General features: G+C 41.1%; 1 protein-coding gene across 4 annotated transcripts in view; it reads right to left on the bottom strand.

The window, feature by feature from the left end:
• Nucleotides 1-22,830, bottom strand: part of LOC139750902 (uncharacterized) — a 465,731-nt gene that overhangs the window by 228,467 nt on the left and 214,434 nt on the right. For all 4 annotated transcript variants that reach the window (XM_071665783.1, XM_071665785.1, XM_071665781.1 and 1 more), the window contains exons 9-10: nt 20,507-20,835; nt 15,040-15,185 (exon numbers count right to left, since the gene is read on the bottom strand). In XM_071665783.1, coding sequence (XP_071521884.1) covers nt 15,040-15,185; nt 20,507-20,835 — 475 coding nt within the window. The remainder of the gene's footprint in view (nt 1-15,039; nt 15,186-20,506; nt 20,836-22,830) is intronic.

The following is a 22,830-nucleotide window of genomic DNA, read 5'->3' as shown; positions in this document are numbered from 1 at the left end:
AATTTGTTTATGGATGGGGTTGTTAGGGAGGTAAATGCAAGAGTTTTGGAAGGAGGGGCAAGTATGAAGTCTGTTGGGGATGAGAGAGCTTGGGAAGTGAGTCAGTTGTTGTTCGCTGATGATACAGCGCTGGTGGCTGATTCATGTGAGAAACTGCAGAAGCTGGTGACTGAGTTTGGTAAAGTGTGTGGAAGAAGAAAGTTAAGAGTAAATGTGAATAAGAGCAAGGTTATTAGGTACAGTAGGGTTGAGGGTCAAGTCAATTGGGAGGTGAGTTTGAATGGAGAAAAACTGGAGGAAGTGAAGTGTTTTAGATATCTGGGAGTGGATCTGGCAGCGGATGGAACCATGGAAGCCGGAAGTGGATCATAGGGTGGGGGAGGGGGCGAAAATCCTGGGGGCCTTGAAGAATGTGTGGAAGTCGAGAACATTATCTCGGAAAGCAAAAATGGGTATGTTTGAAGGAATAGTGGTTCCAACAATGTTGTATGGTTGCGAGGCGTGGGCTATGGATAGAGTTGTGCGCAGGAGGATGGATGTGCTGGAAATGAGATGTTTGAGGACAATGTGTGGTGTGAGGTGGTTTGATCGAGTGAGTAACGTAAGGGTAAGAGAGATGTGTGGAAATAAAAAGAGCGTGGTTGAGAGAGCAGAAGAGGGTGTTTTGAAGTGGTTTGGGCACATGGAGAGGATGAGTGAGGAAAGATTGACCAAGAGGATATATGTGTCGGAGGTGGAGGGAGCAACGAGAAGAGGGAGACCAAATTGGAGGTGGAAAGATGGAGTGAAAAAGATTTTGTGTGATCGGGGCCTGAAAATGCAGGAGGGTGAAAGGAGGGCAAGGAACAGAGTGAATTGGAGCGATGTGGTATACCGGGGTTGACGTGCTGTCAGTGGATTGAATCAAGGCATGTGAAGCGTCTGGGGTAAACCATGGAAAGCTGTGTAGGTATGTATATTTGTGTGTGTGGACGTATGTATACATGTGTATGGGGGGGGGTTGGGCCATTTCTTTCGTCTGTTTCCTTGCGCTACCTCGCAAACGCGGGAGACAGCGACAAAGTATAAAAAAAAAAAAAAAAAAAAAAAAAAAAAAAAAATATATATATATATATATATATATATATATATATATATATATATATTTTTTTTTTTTCTTGCTTTGTCACTGTCTCCCGTGTTTGCGAGGTAGCGCAAGGAAACAGACGAAAGAAATGGCCCAACCCACCCCCATACACATGTATATACATACGTCCACACATGCAAATATACATACCTACACAGCTTTCCTTGGTTTACCCCAGATGCTTCACATGCCCTGATTCAATCAGAACTTTTTTAAAGGGGAAGTAAATGTTTATAGTTGTGTTACTGGAGTGATAGTTTTCATACATGGTGCTTTTGACAAGAAAATAGTGAAATTGGAAAAGAAAATGTAGCTTAGACATTGAAGCTTATTGATACAGTGGTTAAATTCATGAGAACTACTATTGACGTTTGTGTAAATAAATTATACATTTCCTTTTTCCATAGCCAGAGGTTGAACCATTATGTGTCATTCATTTTCTCATTTCATTTCAAGCTAGAAGTTTCAGTTTTCTAAATTATTTCTTACTTTTTTCATAAGTTCTTTTTTTTTTCTTTTTTTTCAAACTATTCGCCATTTCACGCATTAGCGAGGTAGCGTTAAGAACAGAGGACTGGGCCTTTGAGGGAATACCCTCACCTGGCCCAAATCTCTGTTCCTTCTTTTGGAAAATTAAAAAAAACGAGAGGGGAGGATTTCCAGCCCCCCGCTCCCTCCCCTTTTAGTCGCCTTCTACGACACACATATATATATATATATATATATATATATATATATATATATATATATATATATATATGTATATGGATTTGTATGTAGCATTTATGGATCTGGAGAAGGCATATGATAGAGTTGATAGAGATGCTCTGTGGAAGGTATTAAGAATATATGGTGTGGGAGGCAAGTTATTAGAAGCGCTGAAAAGTTTTTATCAAGGATGTAAGGCATGTGTACGTGTAGGAAGAGAGGAAAGTGATTGGTTCTCAGTGAATGTAGGTTTGCGGCAGGGGTGTGTGATGTCTCCATGGTTGTTTAATTTGTTTATGGATGGGGTTGTTAGGGAGGTGAATGCAAGAGTTTGGGAAAGAGGGGCAAGTATGAAGTCTGTTGGGGATGAGAGAGCTTGGGAAGTGAGTCAGTTGTTGTTCGCTGATGATACAGCGCTGGTGGCTGATTCATGTGAGAAACTGCAGAAGCTGGTGACTGAGTTTGGTAAAGTGTGTGAAAGAAGAAAGTTAAGAGTAAATGTGAATAAGAGCAAGGTTATTAGGTACAGTAGGATTGAGGGTCAAGTCAATTGGGAGGTGAGTTGGAATGGAGAAAAACTGGAGGAAGTGAAGTGTTTTAGATATCTGGGAGTGGATCTGGCAGCGGATGGAAACATGGAAGCGGAAGTGGATCATAGGGTGGGGGAGGGGGCAAAAATTCTGGGAGCCTTGAAGAATGTGTGGAATTCGAGAACATTATCTCAGAAAGCAAAAATGGGTATGTTTGAAGGAATAGTGGTTCCAACAATGTTGTATGGTTGCGAGGTGTGGACTATAGATAGAGTTGTACGCAGGAGGATGGATGTGCTGGAAATGAGATGTTTGAGGACAATGTGTGGTGTGAGGTGGTTTGATCGAGTAAGTAACGTAAGGGTAAGAGAGATGTGTGGAAATAAAAAGAGCGTGGTTGAGAGAGCAGAAGAGGGTGTTTTGAAATGGTCTGGTCACATGGAGAGAATGAGTGAGGAAAGATTGACCAAGAGGATATATGTGTCGGAGGTGGAGGGAACAAGGAGAAGAGGGAGACCAAATTGGAGGTGGAAAGATGGAGTGAAAAAGATTTTGTGTGATCGGGGCCTGAACATGCAGGAGGGTGAAAGGAGGGCAAGGAATAGAGTGAATTGCAGCGATGCGGTATACCGGGGTTGACGTGCTGTCAGTGGATTGAATCAAGGCATGTGAAGCGTCTGGGGTAAACCATGGAAAGCTGTGTAGGTATGTATATTTGCGTGTGTGGACGTGTGTATGTACATGTGTATGGGGGGGGTTGGGCCATTTCTTTCGTCTGTTTCCTTGCGCTATCTCGCAAACGTGGGAGACAGCGACAAAGCAAAAAAAAAATATATATATATATATATATATATATATATATATATATATATATATATATATATTTTTTTCATTTATTTTGCTTTGTTGCTGTGTATGTGTGTGTATATGTGCGTGTGTATGTGTATGTATATATATATGTATATGTATATATATATATATATATATATATATATATATATATATATATATATATATATATACATGTATATACATGTATATACATGTATATACTACGTTTGTGAATCAAGAACCATTGCAACACAAACCTCGCCAGGTGGTAGAGTGTCCCGCAGTGTATCGAGACAGACTTCCCCAGAACTTTTTTTAAAGGGGAAGTAAATGTTTATAGTTGTGTTACTGGAGTGATAGTTTTCATACATGGTGTTTTGACAAGAAAATAGTGAAATTGGAAAAAATGTAGCTTAGATATTGAAGCTTATTGATACAGTGGTCAAATTGATGAGAACTACTATTGACGTTTGTGTAAATAAATTATACATTTCCTTTTTCCATAGCCAGAGGTTGAACCATTATGTGACATCCATTTTTTTCATTGCATTTCAAGCTAGAAGTTTCAGTTTTCTAAATTGTTTCTTACATTTTTCATATGTATATATGTATGTGTGTGTGTGTGTATATGTGCGTATGTATGTGTGTGTGTATGTGTATATATATATATATATATATATATATATATATATATATATATATATATATATATATATATATTATCCCTGGGGATAGGGGTGAAAGAAAACTTCCCACGCATTCCTCGCGTGTCGTAGAAAGCGACTAGAGGGGACAGGAGCGGGGGGCCAGAAATCCTCCCCTCCTTCTATTTTTTTAACTTTCTAAAATGGGAAACAGAAGAAGGAGTCACGCGGGGAGTGCTCATCCTCCTCGAAGGCTCAGATTGGGGTGTCTAAATGTGTGTGGATGTAACCAAGATGTGAAAAAAGGAGAGACAGGTAGTATGTTTGAAGAAAGGAACCTGGATGTTTTGGCTCTGAGTGAAACAAAGCTCAAGGGTAAAGGGGAAGAGTGGTTTGGGAATGTCTTGGGAGTAAAGTCAGGGGTTAGTGAGAGGACAAGAGCAAGGGAAGGAGTAGCAGTACTCCTGAAACAGGAGTTGTGGGAGTATGTGATAGAATGTAAGAAAGTAAATTCGCAATTAATATGGGTAAAACTGAAAGTTGATGGAGAGAGATGGGTGATTATTGGTGCATATGCACCTGGGCATGAGAAGAAAGATCATGAGAGGCAAGTGTTTTGGGAGCAGCTGAATGAGTGTGTTAGTGGTTTTGATGCACGAGACCGGGTTATAGTGATGGGTGATTTGAATGCAAAGGTGAGTAATGTGGCAGTTGAGAGAATAATTGGTATACATGGGGTGTTCAGTGTTGTAAATGGAAATGGTGAAGAGCTTGTAGATTTATGTGCTGAAAAAGGACTGGTGATTGGGAATACCTGGTTTAAAAAGCGATATATACATAAGTATACGTATGTAAGTAGGAGAGATGGCCAGAGAGCGTTATTGGATTACGTGTTAATTGACAGGCGCGCGAAAGAGAGACTTTTGGATGTTAATGTGCTGAGAGGTGCAACTGGAGGATTGTCTGATCATTATCTTGTGGAGGCTAAGGTGAAGATTTGTATGGGTTTTCAGAAAAGAAGAGTGAATGTTGGGGTGAAGAGGGTGTTGAGAGTATGTGAGCTTGGGAAGGAGACTTGTGTGAGGAAGTACCAGGAGAGACTGAGTACAGAATGGAAAAAGGCGAGAACAATGGAAGTAAGGGGAGTGGGGGAGGAATGGGATGTATTTAGGGAATCAGTGATGGATTCCACAAAAGATGCTTGTGGCATGAGAAGAGTGGGAGGTGGGTTAATTAGAAAGGGTAGTGAGTGGTGGGATGAAGAAGTAAGATTATTAGTGAAAGAGTAGAGAGAGGCATTTGGACGATTTTTGCAGGGAAAAAATGCAATTGAGTGGGAGATGTATAAAAGAAAGAGACAGGAGGTCAAGAGAAAGGTGCAAGAGGTGAAAAAGAGGGCAAATGAGAGTTGGGGTGAGAGAGTATCATTAAATTTTAGGGAGAATAAAAAGGTGTTCTGGAAGGAGGTAAATAAAGTGCGTAAGACAAGGGAGCAAATGGGAACTTCAGTGAAGGGCGCAAATGGGGAGGTGATAACAAGTGGTGGTGATGTGAGAAGGAGATGGAGTGAGTATTTTGAAGGTTTGTTGAATGTGTTTGATGATAGAGTGGCAGATATAGGGTGTTTTGGTCGAGGTGGTGTGCAAAGTGAGAGGGTTAGGGAAAATGATTTGGTAAACAGAGAAGAGGTAGTAAAAGCTTTACGGAGGATGAAAGCCGGCAAGGCTGCAGGTTTGGATGGTATTGCAGTGGAATTTATTAAAAAAGGGGGTGACTGTATTATTGACTGGTTGGTATGGTTATTTAATGTATGTATGACTCATGGTGAGGTGCCTGAGGATTGGCGGAATGCGTGCATAGTGCCATTGTACAAAGGCAAAGGGGATAAAAGTGAGTGCTCAAATTACAGAGGTATAAGTTTGTTGAGTATTCCTGGTAAATTATATGGGAGGGTATTGATTGAGAGGGTGAAGGCATGTACAGAGCATCAGATTGGGGAAGAGCAGTGTGGTTTCAGAAGTGGTAGAGGATGTGTGGATCAGGTGTTTGCTTTGAAGAATGTATGTGAGAAATACTTAGAAAAGCAAATGGATTTGTATGTAGCATTTATGGATCTGGAGAAGGCATATGATAGATTTGATAGAGATGCTCTGTGGAAGGTATTAAGAATATATGGTGTGGGAGGCAAGTTGTTAGAAGCAGTGAAAAGTTTTTATCGAGGATGTAAGGCATGTGTACGTGTAGGAAGAGAGGAAAGTGATTGGTTCTCAGTGAATGTAGGTTTGCGGCAGGGGTGTGTGATGTCTCCATGGTTGTTTAATTTGTTTATGGATGGGGTTGTTAGGGAGGTGAATGCAAGAGTTTTGGAAACAGGGGCAAGTATGAAGTCTGTTGGGGATGAGAGAGCTTGGGAAGTGAGTCAGTTGTTGTTCGCTAATGATACAGCGCTGGTGGCTGATTCATGTGAGAAACTGCAGAAGCTGGTGACTGAGTTTGGTAAAGTGTGTGAAAGAAGAAAGTTAGGAGTAAATGTGAATAAGAGCAAGGTTATTAGGTACAGAAGGGTTGAGGGTCAAGTCAATTGGGAGGTAAGTTTAAATGGAACAAAACTGAAGGAAGTAAAGTGTTTTAGATATCTGGGAGTGGATCTGGCAGCGGATGGAACCATGGAAGCGGAAGTGGATCATAGGGTGGGGGAGGGGGCGAAAATCCTGGGAGCCTTGAAGAATGTGTGGAAGTCGAGAACATTATCTCGGAAAGCAAAAATGGGTATGTTTGAAGGAATAGTGGTTCCAACAATGTTGTATGGTTGCGAGGCGTGGGCTATGGATAGAGTTGTGCGCAGGAGGATGGATGTGCTGGAAATGAGATGTTTGAGGACAATGTGTGCTGTGAGGTAGTTTGATCGAGTAAGTAACGTAAGGGTAAGAGAGATGTGTGGAAATTAAAAGAGCGTGGTTGAGAGAGCAGAAGAGGGTGTTTTGAAATGGTTTGGGCACATGGAGAGAATGAGTGAGGAAAGATTGACCAAGAGGATATATGTGTCGGAGGTAGAGGGAACGAGGAGAAGTGGGAGACCAAATTGGAGGTGGAAAGATGGAGTGAAAAAGGTTTTGTGTGATCGGGGCCTGAACATGCAGGAGGGTGAAAGGAGGGCAAGGAATAGAGTGAATTGGATCGAAGTGGTATACCGGGGTTGACGTGCTGTCAGTGGATTGAATCAGGGCATGTGAAGCGTCTGGGGTAAACCATGGAAAGCTGTGTAGGTATGTATATTTGCGTGTGTGGACGTATGTATATACATGTGTATGGGGGTGGGTTGGGCCATTTCTTTCGTCTGTTTCCTTGCGCTACCTCACAAAGCGGGAGACAGCGACAAAGCAAAAAAAAAAAAAATATATATATATATATATACAGGAACATACAGGAGGGTGGGAGGCGTGTGGGGAACACAGTGAATTGGATCGATGTGGTATACCGGGGCCGGCGTGCTGTCGGTGGATTGAACCAGGGCGTGTGGGGTGTCTGGGGTGAACCATGGAAGGTTTTGTGGGGCCTGGATGGGGAAGGGGAGCTGTGGTTTTGGTGCGTTATGCATGACAGCTGGAGACTGAGTGTGAATGAATGTGGCCTTTGTTGTCTTTTCCTAGCGCTGCCTCGCATGCACGCGGGGGGAGGGGGTGTGGTGTCATTTCATGTGTGGCGTGGTGGTGGCGGGAATGGGTGAAGGTAGCATGTGTGAATGTGTACATGTGTATATATGTATGTGTCTGTGTATGTATACATTGAAATGATAGGTATGTATATGTGCGTGTGTGTGTGGGCGTTTATGTATATACATGCGTATGTGGGTGGGTTGGGCCTTTCGTCTGTTTCCTTGCGCTACCTCGCTAACGCGGGAGACAGCGACTAAGTATAATAAAATAAATAATAAATAAATATATATATATATATATATATATATGTATATATATATTTTTTTTTTTTTGCCGCTGTCTCCCGCGTTTGCGAGGTAGCGCAAGGAAACATATATATATATATAAGTTTTTATCGAGGATGTAAGGCATGTGTACGTGTAGGAAGAGAGGAAAGTGATTGGTTCTCAGTGAATGTAGGTTTGCTGCAGGGGTGTGTGATGTCTCCATGGTTGTTTAATTTGTTTATGGATGGGGTTGTTAGGGAGGTAAATGCAAGAGTTTTGGAAAGAGGGGCAAGTATGAAGTCTGTTGGGGATGAGAGAGCTTGGGAAGTGAGTCAGTTGTTGTTCGCTGATGATACAGCGCTGGTGGCGGATTCATGTGAGAAACTGCAGAAGCTGGTGACTGAGTTTGGTAAAGTGTGTGGAAGAAGAAAGTTAAGAGTAAATGTGAATAAGAGCAAGGTTATTAGGTACAGTAGGGTTGAGGGTCAAGTCAATTGGGAGGTGAGTTTGAATGGAGAAAAACTGGAGGAAGTGAAGTGTTTTAGATATCTGGGAGTGGATCTGGCAGCGGATGGAAACATGGAAGCGGAAGTGGATCATAGGGTGGGGGAGGGGGTGAAAATTCTGGGGGCCTTGAAGAATGTTTGGAAGTCGAGAACATTATCTCGGAAAGCAAAATTGGGTATGTTTGAAGGAATAGTGGTTCCAACAATGTTGTATGGTTGCGAGGCGTGGGGTATGGATAGAGTTGCGCGCAGGAGGATGGATGTGCTGGAAATGAGATGTTTGAGGACAATGTGTGGTGTGAGGTGGTTTGATCGAGTGAGTAACGTAAGGGTAAGAGAGATGTGTGGAAATAAAAAGAGCGTGGTTGAGAGAGCAGAAGAGGGTGTTTTGAAGTGGTTTGGGCACATGGAGAGGATGAGTGAGGAAAGATTGACCAAGAGGATATATGTGTCGGAGGTGGAGGGAGCAAGGAGAAGAGGGAGACCAAATTGGAGGTGGAAAGATGGAGTGAAAAAGATTTTGTGTGATCGGGGCCTGAACATGCAGGAGGGTGAAAGGAGGGCAAGGAATAGAGTGAATTGGAGCGATGTGGTATACCGGGGTTGACGTGCTGTCAGTGGATTGAATCAAGGCATGTGAAGCGTCTGGGGTAAACCATGGAAAGCTGTGTAGGTATGTATATTTGCGTGTGTGGACGTATGTGTATACATGTGTATGGGGGGGTTGGGCCATTTCTTTCGTCTGTTTCTTTGCGCTACCTCGCAAACGCGGGAGACAGCAACAAAGTATAAAAAGAAAAAAAAAAATATATATATATATATATATATATATATATATATATATATATATATATATTTTATCTATTCATTTTACTCATTTTATTTCACTTTGTCGCTGTCTCCCATGTTAGCGAGGTAGCACAGGGAAACAGATGAGAGAATGGCCCAACTCACCTACATACGTGTATATACATACACGTCCACACATGCAAAAATACACACCTATACATCTCAACGTATACATATATATACACACACAGACATATACATATATACACATGTACATAATTCATACTGGCTGCCTTTATTCATTCCCATCGCCACCCCGCCACACATGAAATTACAAACCCCTCCCCCCTCATGTGTGCGAGGTAGTACTAGGAAAAGATGACAAAGGCCACATCCGTTCACACTCACTCTCTATCTGTCATGTAATAATGCGCCAAAACCACAGCTCCCTTTCCACATCCAGGCCCCACACAACTTTCCATGGTTTACCCCAGACGCTTCACATGCCCTGGTTCAACTCATTGACAGCACGTTAACCCCGGTATACTATATCGCTCTAATTCACTCTATTCCTTGCACGCCTTTCACTCTCCTGCATGTTCAGGCCCCGATCACTCAAAATCTTTTTCAATACATCTTTCCACCTCCAATTTGGTCTCCCACTTCTCCTCATTCCCTCCACTTCCGACACATATATCCTCTTGGTCAATCTTTCCTCACTCATTCTCTCCATGTGACCAAACCATTTCAAAACACACTCTTCTGCTCTCTCAACGACACTCTTTTTATTACCAAACATCTCTCTTACCCTATTATCATTTACTCGATCAAACCACCTCACACCACATACTGTCCTCAAACATCTTATTTCCAGCTCATCCACCCTCTTCCACACAACTCTATTTATAGCCCATGCCTCACAACCATATAACATTGTTGGAACCACTATTCCTTCAAACATAGCCATTTTTGCTTTCCGAGATAATGTTCTCGACTTCCACACATTCTTCAACACTCCCTGAACTTTCACACCCTCCCCCATCCTATGATTCACTTCCGCTTCTATGGTTCCATCCACTGCCAAATCTACTCCCAGATATCTAAAACACTTCACTTCCTCCACTTTTTCTCCATTCAAATTTACCTCTCAAATGACTTGTCCCTCAACCCTACTATACCTAATAACCTTGCTCTTATCCACATTTACTCTCAGCTTTCTTCTTTCACACACTTTAACAAACTCAGTCACCAGCTTTGTAAGTTTCTCACACGAATCAGCCACCAGCGCTGTATCATCAGCGAACAACAACTGACTCACTTCCCAAGCTCTCTCATCCCCAACAGACTGCATACTTGCCCCTCTTTCCAAAACTCTTGCAGTCACCTCCCTAACAACCCATCCATACACAAATTAAACAACCATGGAGACATCACACATCCCTGCTGCAAACCTACATTCACTGAGAACCAATCTTTTTCCTCTCTTCCTACACGTACACATGCCTTACATTCTCGATAAAAACTTTTCACTACTTCTAATAACTTGCCTCCCACACCATACATTCTTAATACCTTCCACAGAGCATCTCTATCAACTCCATCATATGCCTTCTCTAGATCCATAAATGCTGCATACAAATCTATTTGCTTTTCTAAGTATTTCTCACATACATTCTTCAAAGCAAACACCTGATCCACACATCATCTACCACTTCTGAAACCACACTGCTCTTCCCCAATCTGATGCTCTGTACATGCCTTCACCCTCTCAATCAATACCCTCCCATATAATTTACCAGGAATACTGAACAAACTTACACCTCTGTATTTTGAGCACTCACTTTATCCCCTTTGCCTTTGTACAATGGCACTATGCACCCATTCCGCCAAGCCTCAGGCACCTCACCATGAGTCATACCTACATTAAATAACCTTCCCAACCAGTCAACAATACAGTCACACCCTTTTTAATAAATCCCATTGCAATACCATCCAAACCCGCTGCCTTGCCGGCTTTCATCTTCCGCAAAGCTTTTACTACCTCTTCTCTGTTTACCAAATCATTCTCCCTAACCCTCTCACTTTGCACACCACCTCGACCAAAACACCTTATATCTGCCACTCTATCATCAAACACATTCAACAAACCTTGAAAATACTCACTCCATCTCTTTCTCACATCACCACTACTTGTTATCACCTCCCCATTAGCCCCATTCACTGAAGTTACCATTTGCTCCCTTGTCTTATGCACATTATTTACCTCCTTCCAAAACATCTTTTTATTCTCCAAAAAATTTAATGATACTCTCTCACCCCAACTCTCATTTGCCCTCTTGCACCTTTCTTTTGACCTCCTGCCTCTTTCTTTTATACATCTCCCACTCATTTGCATTATTTACCTGCAAAAATCATCCAAATGCCTGTCTCCTCTCTTTCACTAACAATCTTACTTCTTCATCCCACCACTCACTACCCTTTCTAATCTGCCCACCTCCTACGCTTCTCATGCCACAAGCATCTTTTGCGCAAGCCATCACTGCTTCCCTAAATACATCCCATTCCTCCCCCACTCCCCTTACCTCCTTTGTTCTCACCTTTTTCCATTCTGTACTCATTCTCTCCTGGTACTTCCTCACACAAGTCTCCTTCCCAAGCTCACTTACTCTCACCACTCTCTTCACCCCAACATTCTCTCTTCTGAAAACCTCTACGAAACTTCACCTTCGCCTCCACAAGATAATGATCAGACATCCCTCCAAGTTGCACCTCTCAGCACATGAACATACAAAAGTCTCTCTTTCGTGCGTCTCTCAATTAACACGTAAACCAATGACGCTCTCTGGCCATCTCTCCTACTTACATACCTAAACTTATGTATATCTCTCTTTTTAAACCAGGTATTCCCAATCACCAGTCCTTTTTCAGCACATAAATCTACAAGTTGTTCACCATTTTTATTTACAACACTGAACACCTCATGTACACTAAATATTCTCTCAACTTCCACATTACTTACCTTTGCATTCAAATCACCCATCACTATAACCCGGTCTCGTGCATCAAAACTACTAACACACTCACTCAGCTGCTCCCAAAACACTTGCCTCTCCTGATCTTTCTTCTCATGCCCAGGTGTATATGCACCAATAATCACCCATCTCTCTCCATCCACTTTCAGTTTTACCCATATCAATCTAGAGTTTACTTTCTTACACTCTATCACATACTCCCACCACTCCTGTTTCAGGAGTAGTGCTAGTCCTTCCCTTGCTCTTGTCCTCTCACTAACCCCTGACTTTACTCACAAGACATTCCCAAACCACTCTTCCCCTTTCCCCATAGGCTTCGTTTCACTCAGAGCCAAAACATCCAGGTTCCTTTTCTCAAACATGCTACCTATCTCTCCTTTTTCCTCATCTTGGTTACATCCACACACATTTAGACACCCCAATCTGAGTCTTCGAGGAGGATGAGCACTCCCCGCGTGACTCCTTCTTCTGTTTCCCCTTTTAGAAAGATAAATACAAGGAGGGGAGGGTTTCTAGCCTGAAAGTATATACACCTAATCCCCTACTTACGAACTATTCGATTTATGACCATCCATACATACGACTAGGAAAAATAGAAAAATAAAAATAATGAAATATGAACTAAAGAATCTTAAATAAAATGTAAAAAAAATTAGAGAATCATATAATAAGGCTGGTTAATAAAAAAAGAGATAATCATGATAGAAATTGAGAAGGATAAAACAATGCTGTAAAGGTATACAAATTTTACACGCCATGCTGACTTGCATCCGAGTTACGTCCATTTCGAGATCCAACCAGACAGTTAGAACAGATCTCAGATGTATGTCAGAGAGGGGGGTGTATATGTATGTACATGTACACTGATATGTTATTAAACTTTGTCGCAGTCTCCCATGTTAGCGAGGTAGCGCAAGGAAACAGACAAAAGAAATTGCCCAACCCACCCACATACACATATATATACATACACATCCACACACACACATACACATACCTATACATCTCAACGTATACATATATATATATATATACACACACAGACATATACATATGTACATATGTATATACATGTGTATACTGATACATGTGACCACATATTCATATACAGGTATACCACCAATTTTCCGGCAACTGATGGTTTGGCACCTCCTTTAGTCCGGACAAAATTACATGAGGGAACTTAAAATTATCTCAGCCACCAGACTAGTTTACTGGGTGGCCACAGGTGGCATTGTGTGTAGGGCTCGCTTACTTACATTCTTTACATTGCACTCGTTGGTGGAGATTCTTAGCTTATTTTGCTTAAATTTAACCCTAGCTATGGTTTCTAAGACATATGAGAGTGTCAGTCATGGTGTCAAACATAAACACCAGTCCATATCGATTCAAGATGAACTGTTGAAAATAATGGACTGTGGTGTTTCGGTGCGTAAGCTGTGTGACATCTACAGTATTAGTCCATCAACTGTTTATGATATAAAGCAAAGGGAGAAAATATAGAAATTCTATGCAGAAAGCAATTCCAAGAAGCAAATGACAATTAGAAAAACTATGAAAGATGGTAAGAGTTCTGAGCACGATCGAGTGATGACAGAATGGTTTTGACAGCGTCGGAGTGATGGAGTGGACTTGTCAGGTAGCAAGATAATGGACCAGGATAAATTGTTCCATAAAGAACTTAAATTACAACATGAGCATGACTATAGTGAAGGATGGCTTCAAAGATTCAAGAAGCGTCAAGGAATTTCCATGAATAAAGTGTGCAGAGAAAAGTGGTCTGCAAACCACAAAGGAGCTGCCGAGTAGCTGACGAGCACCTCCATCCTAAGCAGGTGTTTAACACATATGAAACTACATTATTCTGGCGATGCACACCTAGGAAAACACTAAAAACAGAAGATGAAGAAGACCCCACAGGATTCAAACAGGGGCATATCTAGGGGAAATAGCGCCTATGGCAAGCACTGAAATTGCGCCCCTGTCCAAACATATGACACCAACATTTCTTATTTTTATTACCTCTGCCAAGGAAATTATGTTTTTACTAGCGTTTGTTTTCATAACAAAAGTTACGAAAAAATTTTGATGAAATTTTCAGGGAAAGTCAGAAATAACACAAGGACCCATTGATTAGATTTTGGGAGTGATCCAAATCATTGTCTGGATCCAGGACACCATTACGGAAATATGAATTTTTGTGAATAACTATTGAACTAATACTGATATTAATGTGATTCCAAATGCCAAAGACATGTTTTCATGGTCAAGAAATCTAAATCTTTGAGATCTGAATCATTGTTTGGATCCAGGACGCCATTACGCCACAGGCGCCTCCCTTCAAGTGGCACCCAGGGCACCTGCCCTACCTGCCATACCCTAGGTATGCCACTGGATTCAAACAATAAAAGGACAGACTTACCATCTTAGGGTGCTTAAACATTTAACATTTAATTTAGATTTCTGGCAGTCCATGGTATACTTTAGACACATAGGAGATGTATGATTAGTGGGTTAGAGGGGTGTTGATGAATTATTATTGTGACCACTGTTGGTCCGGCAAAATGGTTCACCTGACAAGGCTTTAGAACCAAGAGTGCCGGAAAATTGGTGGTGTTCCTGTATATGTATATGTGAGGGGGATGGATCTTTCTTCATCTGTGTCCTAGTAATAACACAGGAAATGGCAATCAAGTATAAAAAAGATATCTAAAATGCTTAAAAAGGGTCCTGTACATTCTTTCAAAGTTCTGTTTCCATTTTGTTTTTGGGTTAAAAATGTTTTCTGTATGAACACATTTGCAATAATCAAATGGAATCCAGAGAGAAAAAGAGAATTCTGCTCAAGAGACAACTTTTCAAGAAGGCTCCTAATCAGTATAATGGGTATACATATATAATGGGCGTACTTTGGTAAAATCACCAATTCTTGCAAAATAAACGTAGCTTACCTGACACGAGGATACATTTCAGTAAATATTTTAGCTGCTGTGATAGGCCATACTTTTTGATGTTGTTTCATAAGGATCAGCAGAAACTGCTGAAGAAGGTCAAGAATACCACCATTTTCTTCATGAAGGAGTAAAAATGCTTCAACCTAGGGGAAATAATGGAGCACAATCACTATAAAACAGTTAGAATATCTAAGTTAAACATACTTAACATCATTCTGGCAAATTCATTGGCCTCAGTTAGATAACATATGGGTTTGAAATGACTGAGATGTTTACAGATTACATTATACATTTACTAACAGCCTTGTATCACATCTTCCCCTTATGGCTATTCCTTAGAGAGAAATCTATGTATCATGGATATATAGTATCATTTATGTTAGGAGAGAAAGCCATGTTTATTTTTTTTATCTACGTTTGGCATTTGACCAAACTGAGAAAGAGGGAATAGTTAGATATCATTACGGCCGTCAGCTGTCAGGAGATGTTAACCAGATTTTAAGGGAATCTGTGTCTCGCCCAAATCTCTCTGTTAACAGAAGCTGTTAAAACAGAGGTATCTGTTTTAATGGGCCTATGGACTGATTATACACCCATTAATGTGTAAGGGGTGGAGGTAGGATGTAACAATAATCATGCCCCTCACTTTTTTTAATAAGAGAAAAAAGTCACAATTTCAAACCTCCTGCACCTGATTCAGAATCTTTTGAGACCATCTGAAACTATATTGATGCCGAGTCCCCAGACAAATTTTACTTAGCAATTTTCACTTGGCCTACACTTTTACCATAATATCTAAGCACCTAATGAAATATTCTAAGAGTTTATTACATCAAGGTTCTAAGGCATTTTTACAAAAATGTCAACTTTTTTCTTAAGGACTTACGCATTATTCTACCAACAATTTATAACATACGTTTCTCTTTTACTGTTATTGCATTCTAGACACTTTTTCTTAATATACTTTGTCGCTGTCTCCCACGTTAGTGAGGTAGTGCAAAGAAACATACGAAAGAATGGCCCAACCCACCCACATACACATGTATATACATGAATGCCCACACATGCACATATACACAACTATACATTTCAACGTATACATACATATACATACGCAGACATACATATAAATACATATGTACACATTCATACTTGCTGCCTTCATCCATTCCCGTCACCACCCTGCCACACTTGAAATGATACCCCCCCCTCCCCCTGCATGCGCATGAAGTAGCACTAGAAAGAGACAACAAAGGCCACATTCGTTCACACTCAGCCTCTAGCTGTCATGCAATGCACCAAAACCACAGCTCCCTTTCCACATCCAGGCCCCACAAAACTTTCCATGGTTTATCCCAGACACTCCACAGACCCTTGTTCAATCCATTGACAGCACGTCAACCCCATTATACCGCATCATTCCAGTTCACTCTTTCCTTGCACACCTTTCACCCTCCTGTATGTTCAGGCCCCAATCGCTCAAAATCTTTTTCACTCCATTCTACCATCATCAATTTGGTCTCCCACTTCTCCTCGTTCCCTCCACCTCTGACACATATATCCTCTTTGTCAATCTTTCCTCACTCACTCTCTCCAAGTGACCAAGCCATTTCAATACACACTCTTCTGCTCTCTCAACCACACTCGTTTTATTACCACACATCTCTCTTACCCTTTCATTACTTACTCGATCGAACCATCTCATACATCTCATTTCCAACACATTCACTCTTATCCGCACAACCCTATCCATAGCCCATGCCTTGCAACCACATAACATTGTTGGAACCAATATTCCTTCTAACATACCCATTTTTGCTTTCCGAGATAAAGTTTCTGCCTTCCACACATTCTTCAACGCTCCCAGAACCTTCGACCCATCCCCCATCCTGTGACTCACTTTCACTTCCATGGTTCCATCCGCTGCCAAATCCACACCCAGATATCTGAAACACTTCACTTCTTCCAATTTTTCTCATTCAAACTTACCTCCCAATTGACTTGTCCCTCAACCCTACAGAACCTAATAACCTTGCTCTTATTCACATTTACTCTCAGCTTTCTTCTTTCACAAACTTTACCTAACTCAGTCACCAGTTTCTGCCGTTTCTCACCCAAATCAGCCACCAGCGCATTATCATCAGCAAACAACAAGTGACTCACTTTCCAAGCTTTCTCATCCACAACAGACTGCATACTCTCTCCAAAACTCTTGCATTCACCTCCCTAACAACCCCATTCATAAACAAACATGGAGACATCATGCATCCCTGCCGCAAACCAACATTCAGAGGGAACCAATCACTTTCCTCTCTTCCTACTCATACACATGCCTTACATCCTCGATAAAAACTTATCATACTTTATCGCTGTCTCCTGTGTTAGCAAGGTAGTGCAAGGAAACAGACGAAAGAATGGCCCAACCCACCCACATACACATGTATATACATACACGCCCACACACGAACATATAAATACCTATACATCTCAACGTATATACATATACACACATACAAATATATACCTCTTTGTTAATCTTTCCTCACTCATTCTCTACATGTGAACAAACCATTTCAACACACCCTCTTCTGCTCTCTCAAACACACTCTTTTTATTACCACACATCTCTCTTACCCTTTCATTACTTACAACATCAAACCACCTCACACCACATATTGTCTTCAAACATCTCATTTCCAGCACATCCACCTTCCTCCGCACAACTCTATCTATAGCCCACGCCTCGCAACCATATTACATTCTCAGAACCACTATTCCTTCAAACAAAACCACTTTTGCTTTCCAAGATGATGTTCTCGCCTTCCACACATTTTTGAACGCTCCCAGAACTTTTGCCCCCTCCCCCACCCTATGACTTCAGCTTCCATGGTTCCATCCACTGCCAAATCCACTTCCAGATATCTAAAACACTTCACTTCCTCCAGTTTTTCTCCATTCAAACTTACCTCCCAAATGACTTGTCCCTCAACCATACTGTACCTAATAACCTTGCTCTTATTCACATTTACTCTCAACTTTCTTCTTTCACACACTTTACCAAACTCAGTAACCAGCTTCTGCAGTTTCTCACATGAATCAGCCACCAGCATTGTACCGTCAGCAAACAACAACTGACTCACTTCCCAAGCTCTCTCATCTACATCAGACTGCATACTTGCCCCTCTCTCCAAAACTCTTGCATTCACCTCCCTAACAACCCCAGCCATAAACAAATTAAACAACCATGGAGACATCACGCACCCCTGCCACAAATCGACATTCACTGAGAACCACTCACTTTCCTCTCTCACTACACGTACACATGCCTTACACCCTCAAAAAAAAATTTTCACTGCCTCTAACAACTTGCCTCCCAAACCATATATTCTTAATACCTTCCAAAGATCATCTCTATCAACTCTATCATATGCCTTCTCCAGATCCATAAATGCTACATACAAATCCATTTGCTTTTCTAAGACTTTCTCACATACATTCTTCAAAGCAAACACCTGATCCATACATCCTCTACCATACATATACATATACATGTGTGGCGAGGTGGCGATGGGAATGAATAAAGGCAGACAGTATGAATTATGAACATGTGTATATATGTATATGTCTGTGTGTGGACATATATGTATACATAGAGATGTATAGGTATGTATATTTGTGTGTGTGGACGTGTATGTATATACATGTGTATGTGGGTGGGTTGGGCCATTCTTTTGTCTCTTTCCTTGCGCTACCTTGCTAATGCAGGAGACAGCGAAAAAGCAAAATAAATAAATAAATAAATAACATAGACGGACATGTACATATATACTCATGTACATATTCATACTTGCCTTCATCCATTCCTATTGCCACCCTGCCACACAGGAAATAGCATCCCCCCCTCCTATCTCTGAGGTAGCGCCAGGGAAGGACAAAAAATGCTACATTCATTCACATCAGTCTCTAGCTGTCATGTGTAATGCACCAAACCACAGCTCCCTATCTGCATCCAGGTCCCACAGACGTTTCACGTGCCCTGGTTCAGTCGACTGACAGCACGTCAATCCCAGCATACCAACTATTATTTTGCCAGCATGCTTCCATGATTCCAATATATGAGAATCTACACCAACAATTTATGTTCATTTTTAGATGAGTAAGCACTGAGTGGAGTTGTCTTATTGAAAAACTGTGCCTTCAAATGTAAACAAACCAGTGTCACATATACCAACTGCACGATGACATTAGCCTTCCATTCGTTTGGACATACCAAGGCCTGCTATAAAAGTTTAATTATATGTTAGAAGAATGAGGGGGTCCCCGCACCTTTCCCTGGGGAATGAATTCTGGGCCCTGCACCCAAAGTTTGATAATGAGGCCATAAGTGTCTTTCACCTACTAGCAGCTTAATAAAAAACATGAGCCTTAGCTTCAAAAGATCTTTCTTCATAGTTATAACAGGGATGCTAAAAAAGGCAACAACTGGAACACAGAGGGATGATGCTAGATATCAGCAGCCTAGGGTGTTTATAGGAACTCTATTTTCAGCTTTTGAACTATTTATGACAGAGGTGAGAGGCTACTTCCCCCACATAATTACTTCTAATTGCATGTGATACTCTAAAAAAGTGTTTAAAAGAGGGAAAAACAAGTGCTGTCCCCAAATGCTCTGAAACATATTGATCATAAGCAGGGTCTCCTCAGTTCTGGGTCATGCAAGTAACCACAATCAAACTGGAAGATCCAATATAATAACATACTCATCCCCCATAAACTTGCTGCTAAAGATGAAAATCCTTACTGTATCATCAATCCAAGCCTGTGGACAATGGGTGCTAAATGACATATCCCATTTGGTCAGTGAAATCTCTCTACATGACTTCAAAAATATACTTATAAGATGATGTCACTAAGCACATGCTGAACCTTGGAAACTATGAAAAAAAATGTAATTTGTTACTTTTTCTGACAGCTCCATTCTCATCACATACACCAACCTAACAAATTTACTAAGACTCAAGACACCTTAAACCAATGTCTCTCTCTGTCCTGTTGTGTGAAGGCTACATAGTAGTCTAATCCTGACTCATAGAATGTTGTCTTACCATCCATCTTTCAGTACTTAGTCTAATAAAATGTCCAGTGGCATAAAAATTTGCTCGGACAAGAACTTCCTGTTGCTTGTCAAGTTCAGAGGGCCTGAGGTGAGGTGGTTGCATCTACTGACACACTTTGAAAAAATGTTAAGATCTTTGTTAATGTATTCTGTTAACTGCCAACTACCAACACTACTTGTACTGAAGTTCTATAAGTTTTCCATAAACTATGTTGTCCAACACAAAACCTAGATGATACCTTTAAGCTATCGTCTTTGACTTGCTGTTTGGCTTATATACAAAGAGAAGGGGAAAAATAGTTAGGTAATCTTTACAAGAACAAACACTTCCACTCAAAGATACTGCACCTGGGCCTCCTCTGTTGCAGATGATGATAATATAATTTCCTTTCTCTTCTTCTTGATTTGAGCTCGAGTATCTTCATACCTTTCTGAGCCTTTACTGGGAGTTTCACTTTCAAGTCCTTGTTCAAAGTCAATTTCTTTGTTAGGTTCAGAAGCATCTGATGCTTTGTTGCTTGTACTGTTTACTGTAAGGGACTGTACTTCAGAATCTTCAGATTTTTTGCATGTAGGAACTAGATCCTCAGGCATGCTGGCAACAGCATTTTCAGCATGACTTCCCAACTCTAGATTTGCTGTATCATTAGGAACACTGCTTTTCTTACCAGTACTAGCTGTTGGAAAAGGACTTTTTTTAAAGCAAAAACAGTATATATAAATATTCTATTATTTATACCTGATCACTGTTTTCCACATTACAAAATTGCAGCCAAGAAACTGACGAACATAAACACATCCAATAACATACACACACACACACACATACACATATATATCATTTTTCTTTTCATTATGCTTTCTCGCCGTCTCCCGTGTCAGTGAGGTAGTGCAAGGAAACAGACGAAAGAATGGCCCAACCCATCCACATACACATATATATACACACACATCAACAAACGCACATATAGATACCTATACATCTCAACGTATACATATATATATATACACACATATACATATATACACATGTACATAATTCATAGTCTGCCCTTCTTCATTTCAGTCGCCACATGGCCACACATGAAATGACAACCCCCTCCCCCCACATGTGTGCGAGGTAGCACTAGGAAAAGACAACAAAAGCCACATTCGTTCACACTCAGGCTATATCTGTCATGTATAATGCACCAAAACAACAGCTCCCTTTCCACATCCAGGCCCCACAAAACTTTCCATGGTTTACCCCAGAGGCTTTACATGTCCTGGTTAAATCCACTGACAGCACGTCAACCCTGGTATACCACATTGTTCCAATTCACTCTATTCCTTGAACTCCTTTCACCCTCCTGCATGTTCAGGCCCCAATCACTCAAAATCTTTTTCACTCCATCTTTCCACCTCCAATTCGGTCTCCCACTTCTCGTTCCCTCCACCTCTGGCACATATATCCTCTTGGTCAATCTTTCCTCAATCATTCTCTCCATGTGACCAAACCATTTCAAAACACCCTCTTCTGCTCTCTCAACCACACTCTTTTTACCAACACACATCTCTCTTACCATTACTTACTCCATCAAACCACCTCACACCACATATTGTCTTCAAACACCTCATTTCCAGCACATCCACCCTCATCTGCACAACTCTATCTATAGCCCACGCCTTCCAACCATATAACATTCTCGAAACCACTATTCCTTCAAACATATCCATTTTTGCTTTCCGAGATAATGTTCTCGCCTTCCACACGTTTCAATGCTCCCAGAAATTTTGCCCCTTCCCCACCCTATGACACTTCCGCTTCCATGGTTACATCTGCTGCCAAATCCACACCAAGATATCTAAAACACTTTACTTCCTCCACTTTTTCTCCATTCAAAATTACCTCACAAATGACTTGTCCCTCAACCCTACTATACCTAATAACCTTGCTCTTATTCACATTTACTCTCAGCTTTCTTCTCTCACACACTTTACCAAGCTCAGTAACCAGCTTCTGCAGTCTCTCACTCGAATCAGCCACCAGCTCTGTAACATCAGCAAACAACAACTGACTCATTTCCCAAGCTCTCTCATCCACAACAGACTGCATACTTGCCCCTCTTTCCAAAACTCTTGCATTCACCTCCCTAACAACCCCATCCATAAACATATTAAACAACCATGGAGACATCATGCACCCCTGCCACAAACCTACATTCACTGAGAACCAATCACTTTCCTCTCTTCCTACTCGTACATATGCCTTATATCCTCGGTAAAAACTTGTCACCGCTTAAAACAACTTGCCTCCCACACCATATATTCTTAATACCTTCCACAGAGCATCTCTATCAACTCTATCATATGCCTTCTCCAGATCCATCAAAACTACATACAAATCCATTTCCTTTCTGTATTTCTCAAATACATTCTTCAAAGCAAATACCTGATCCACACATCATCTACCACTTCTGAAACCACACTCCTCTTCCCCAGTCTGATACTCTGTACATACCTTCACCCTCTCAATCAATACCCTCCCATATAATTTACCAGGAATACTCTACAAACTTATACCTCTGTAATTTGAGCACTCAACTTTATCCCCTTTTCCTTCGTGTATTGGCACTATGCAAGCATTCTGCCAATCCTCAGGCACCTCATCATGAGTCATACATACATTAAAT

The sequence above is a fragment of the Panulirus ornatus genome, chromosome 10, assembly GCF_036320965.1.
Source record: "Panulirus ornatus isolate Po-2019 chromosome 10, ASM3632096v1, whole genome shotgun sequence".
Classification (NCBI taxonomy): domain Eukaryota; kingdom Metazoa; phylum Arthropoda; class Malacostraca; order Decapoda; family Palinuridae; genus Panulirus; species Panulirus ornatus.
The sequence above is the reverse complement of the archived record's forward strand: the minus strand, read 5'-3'. Positions and strand labels throughout refer to the sequence as shown.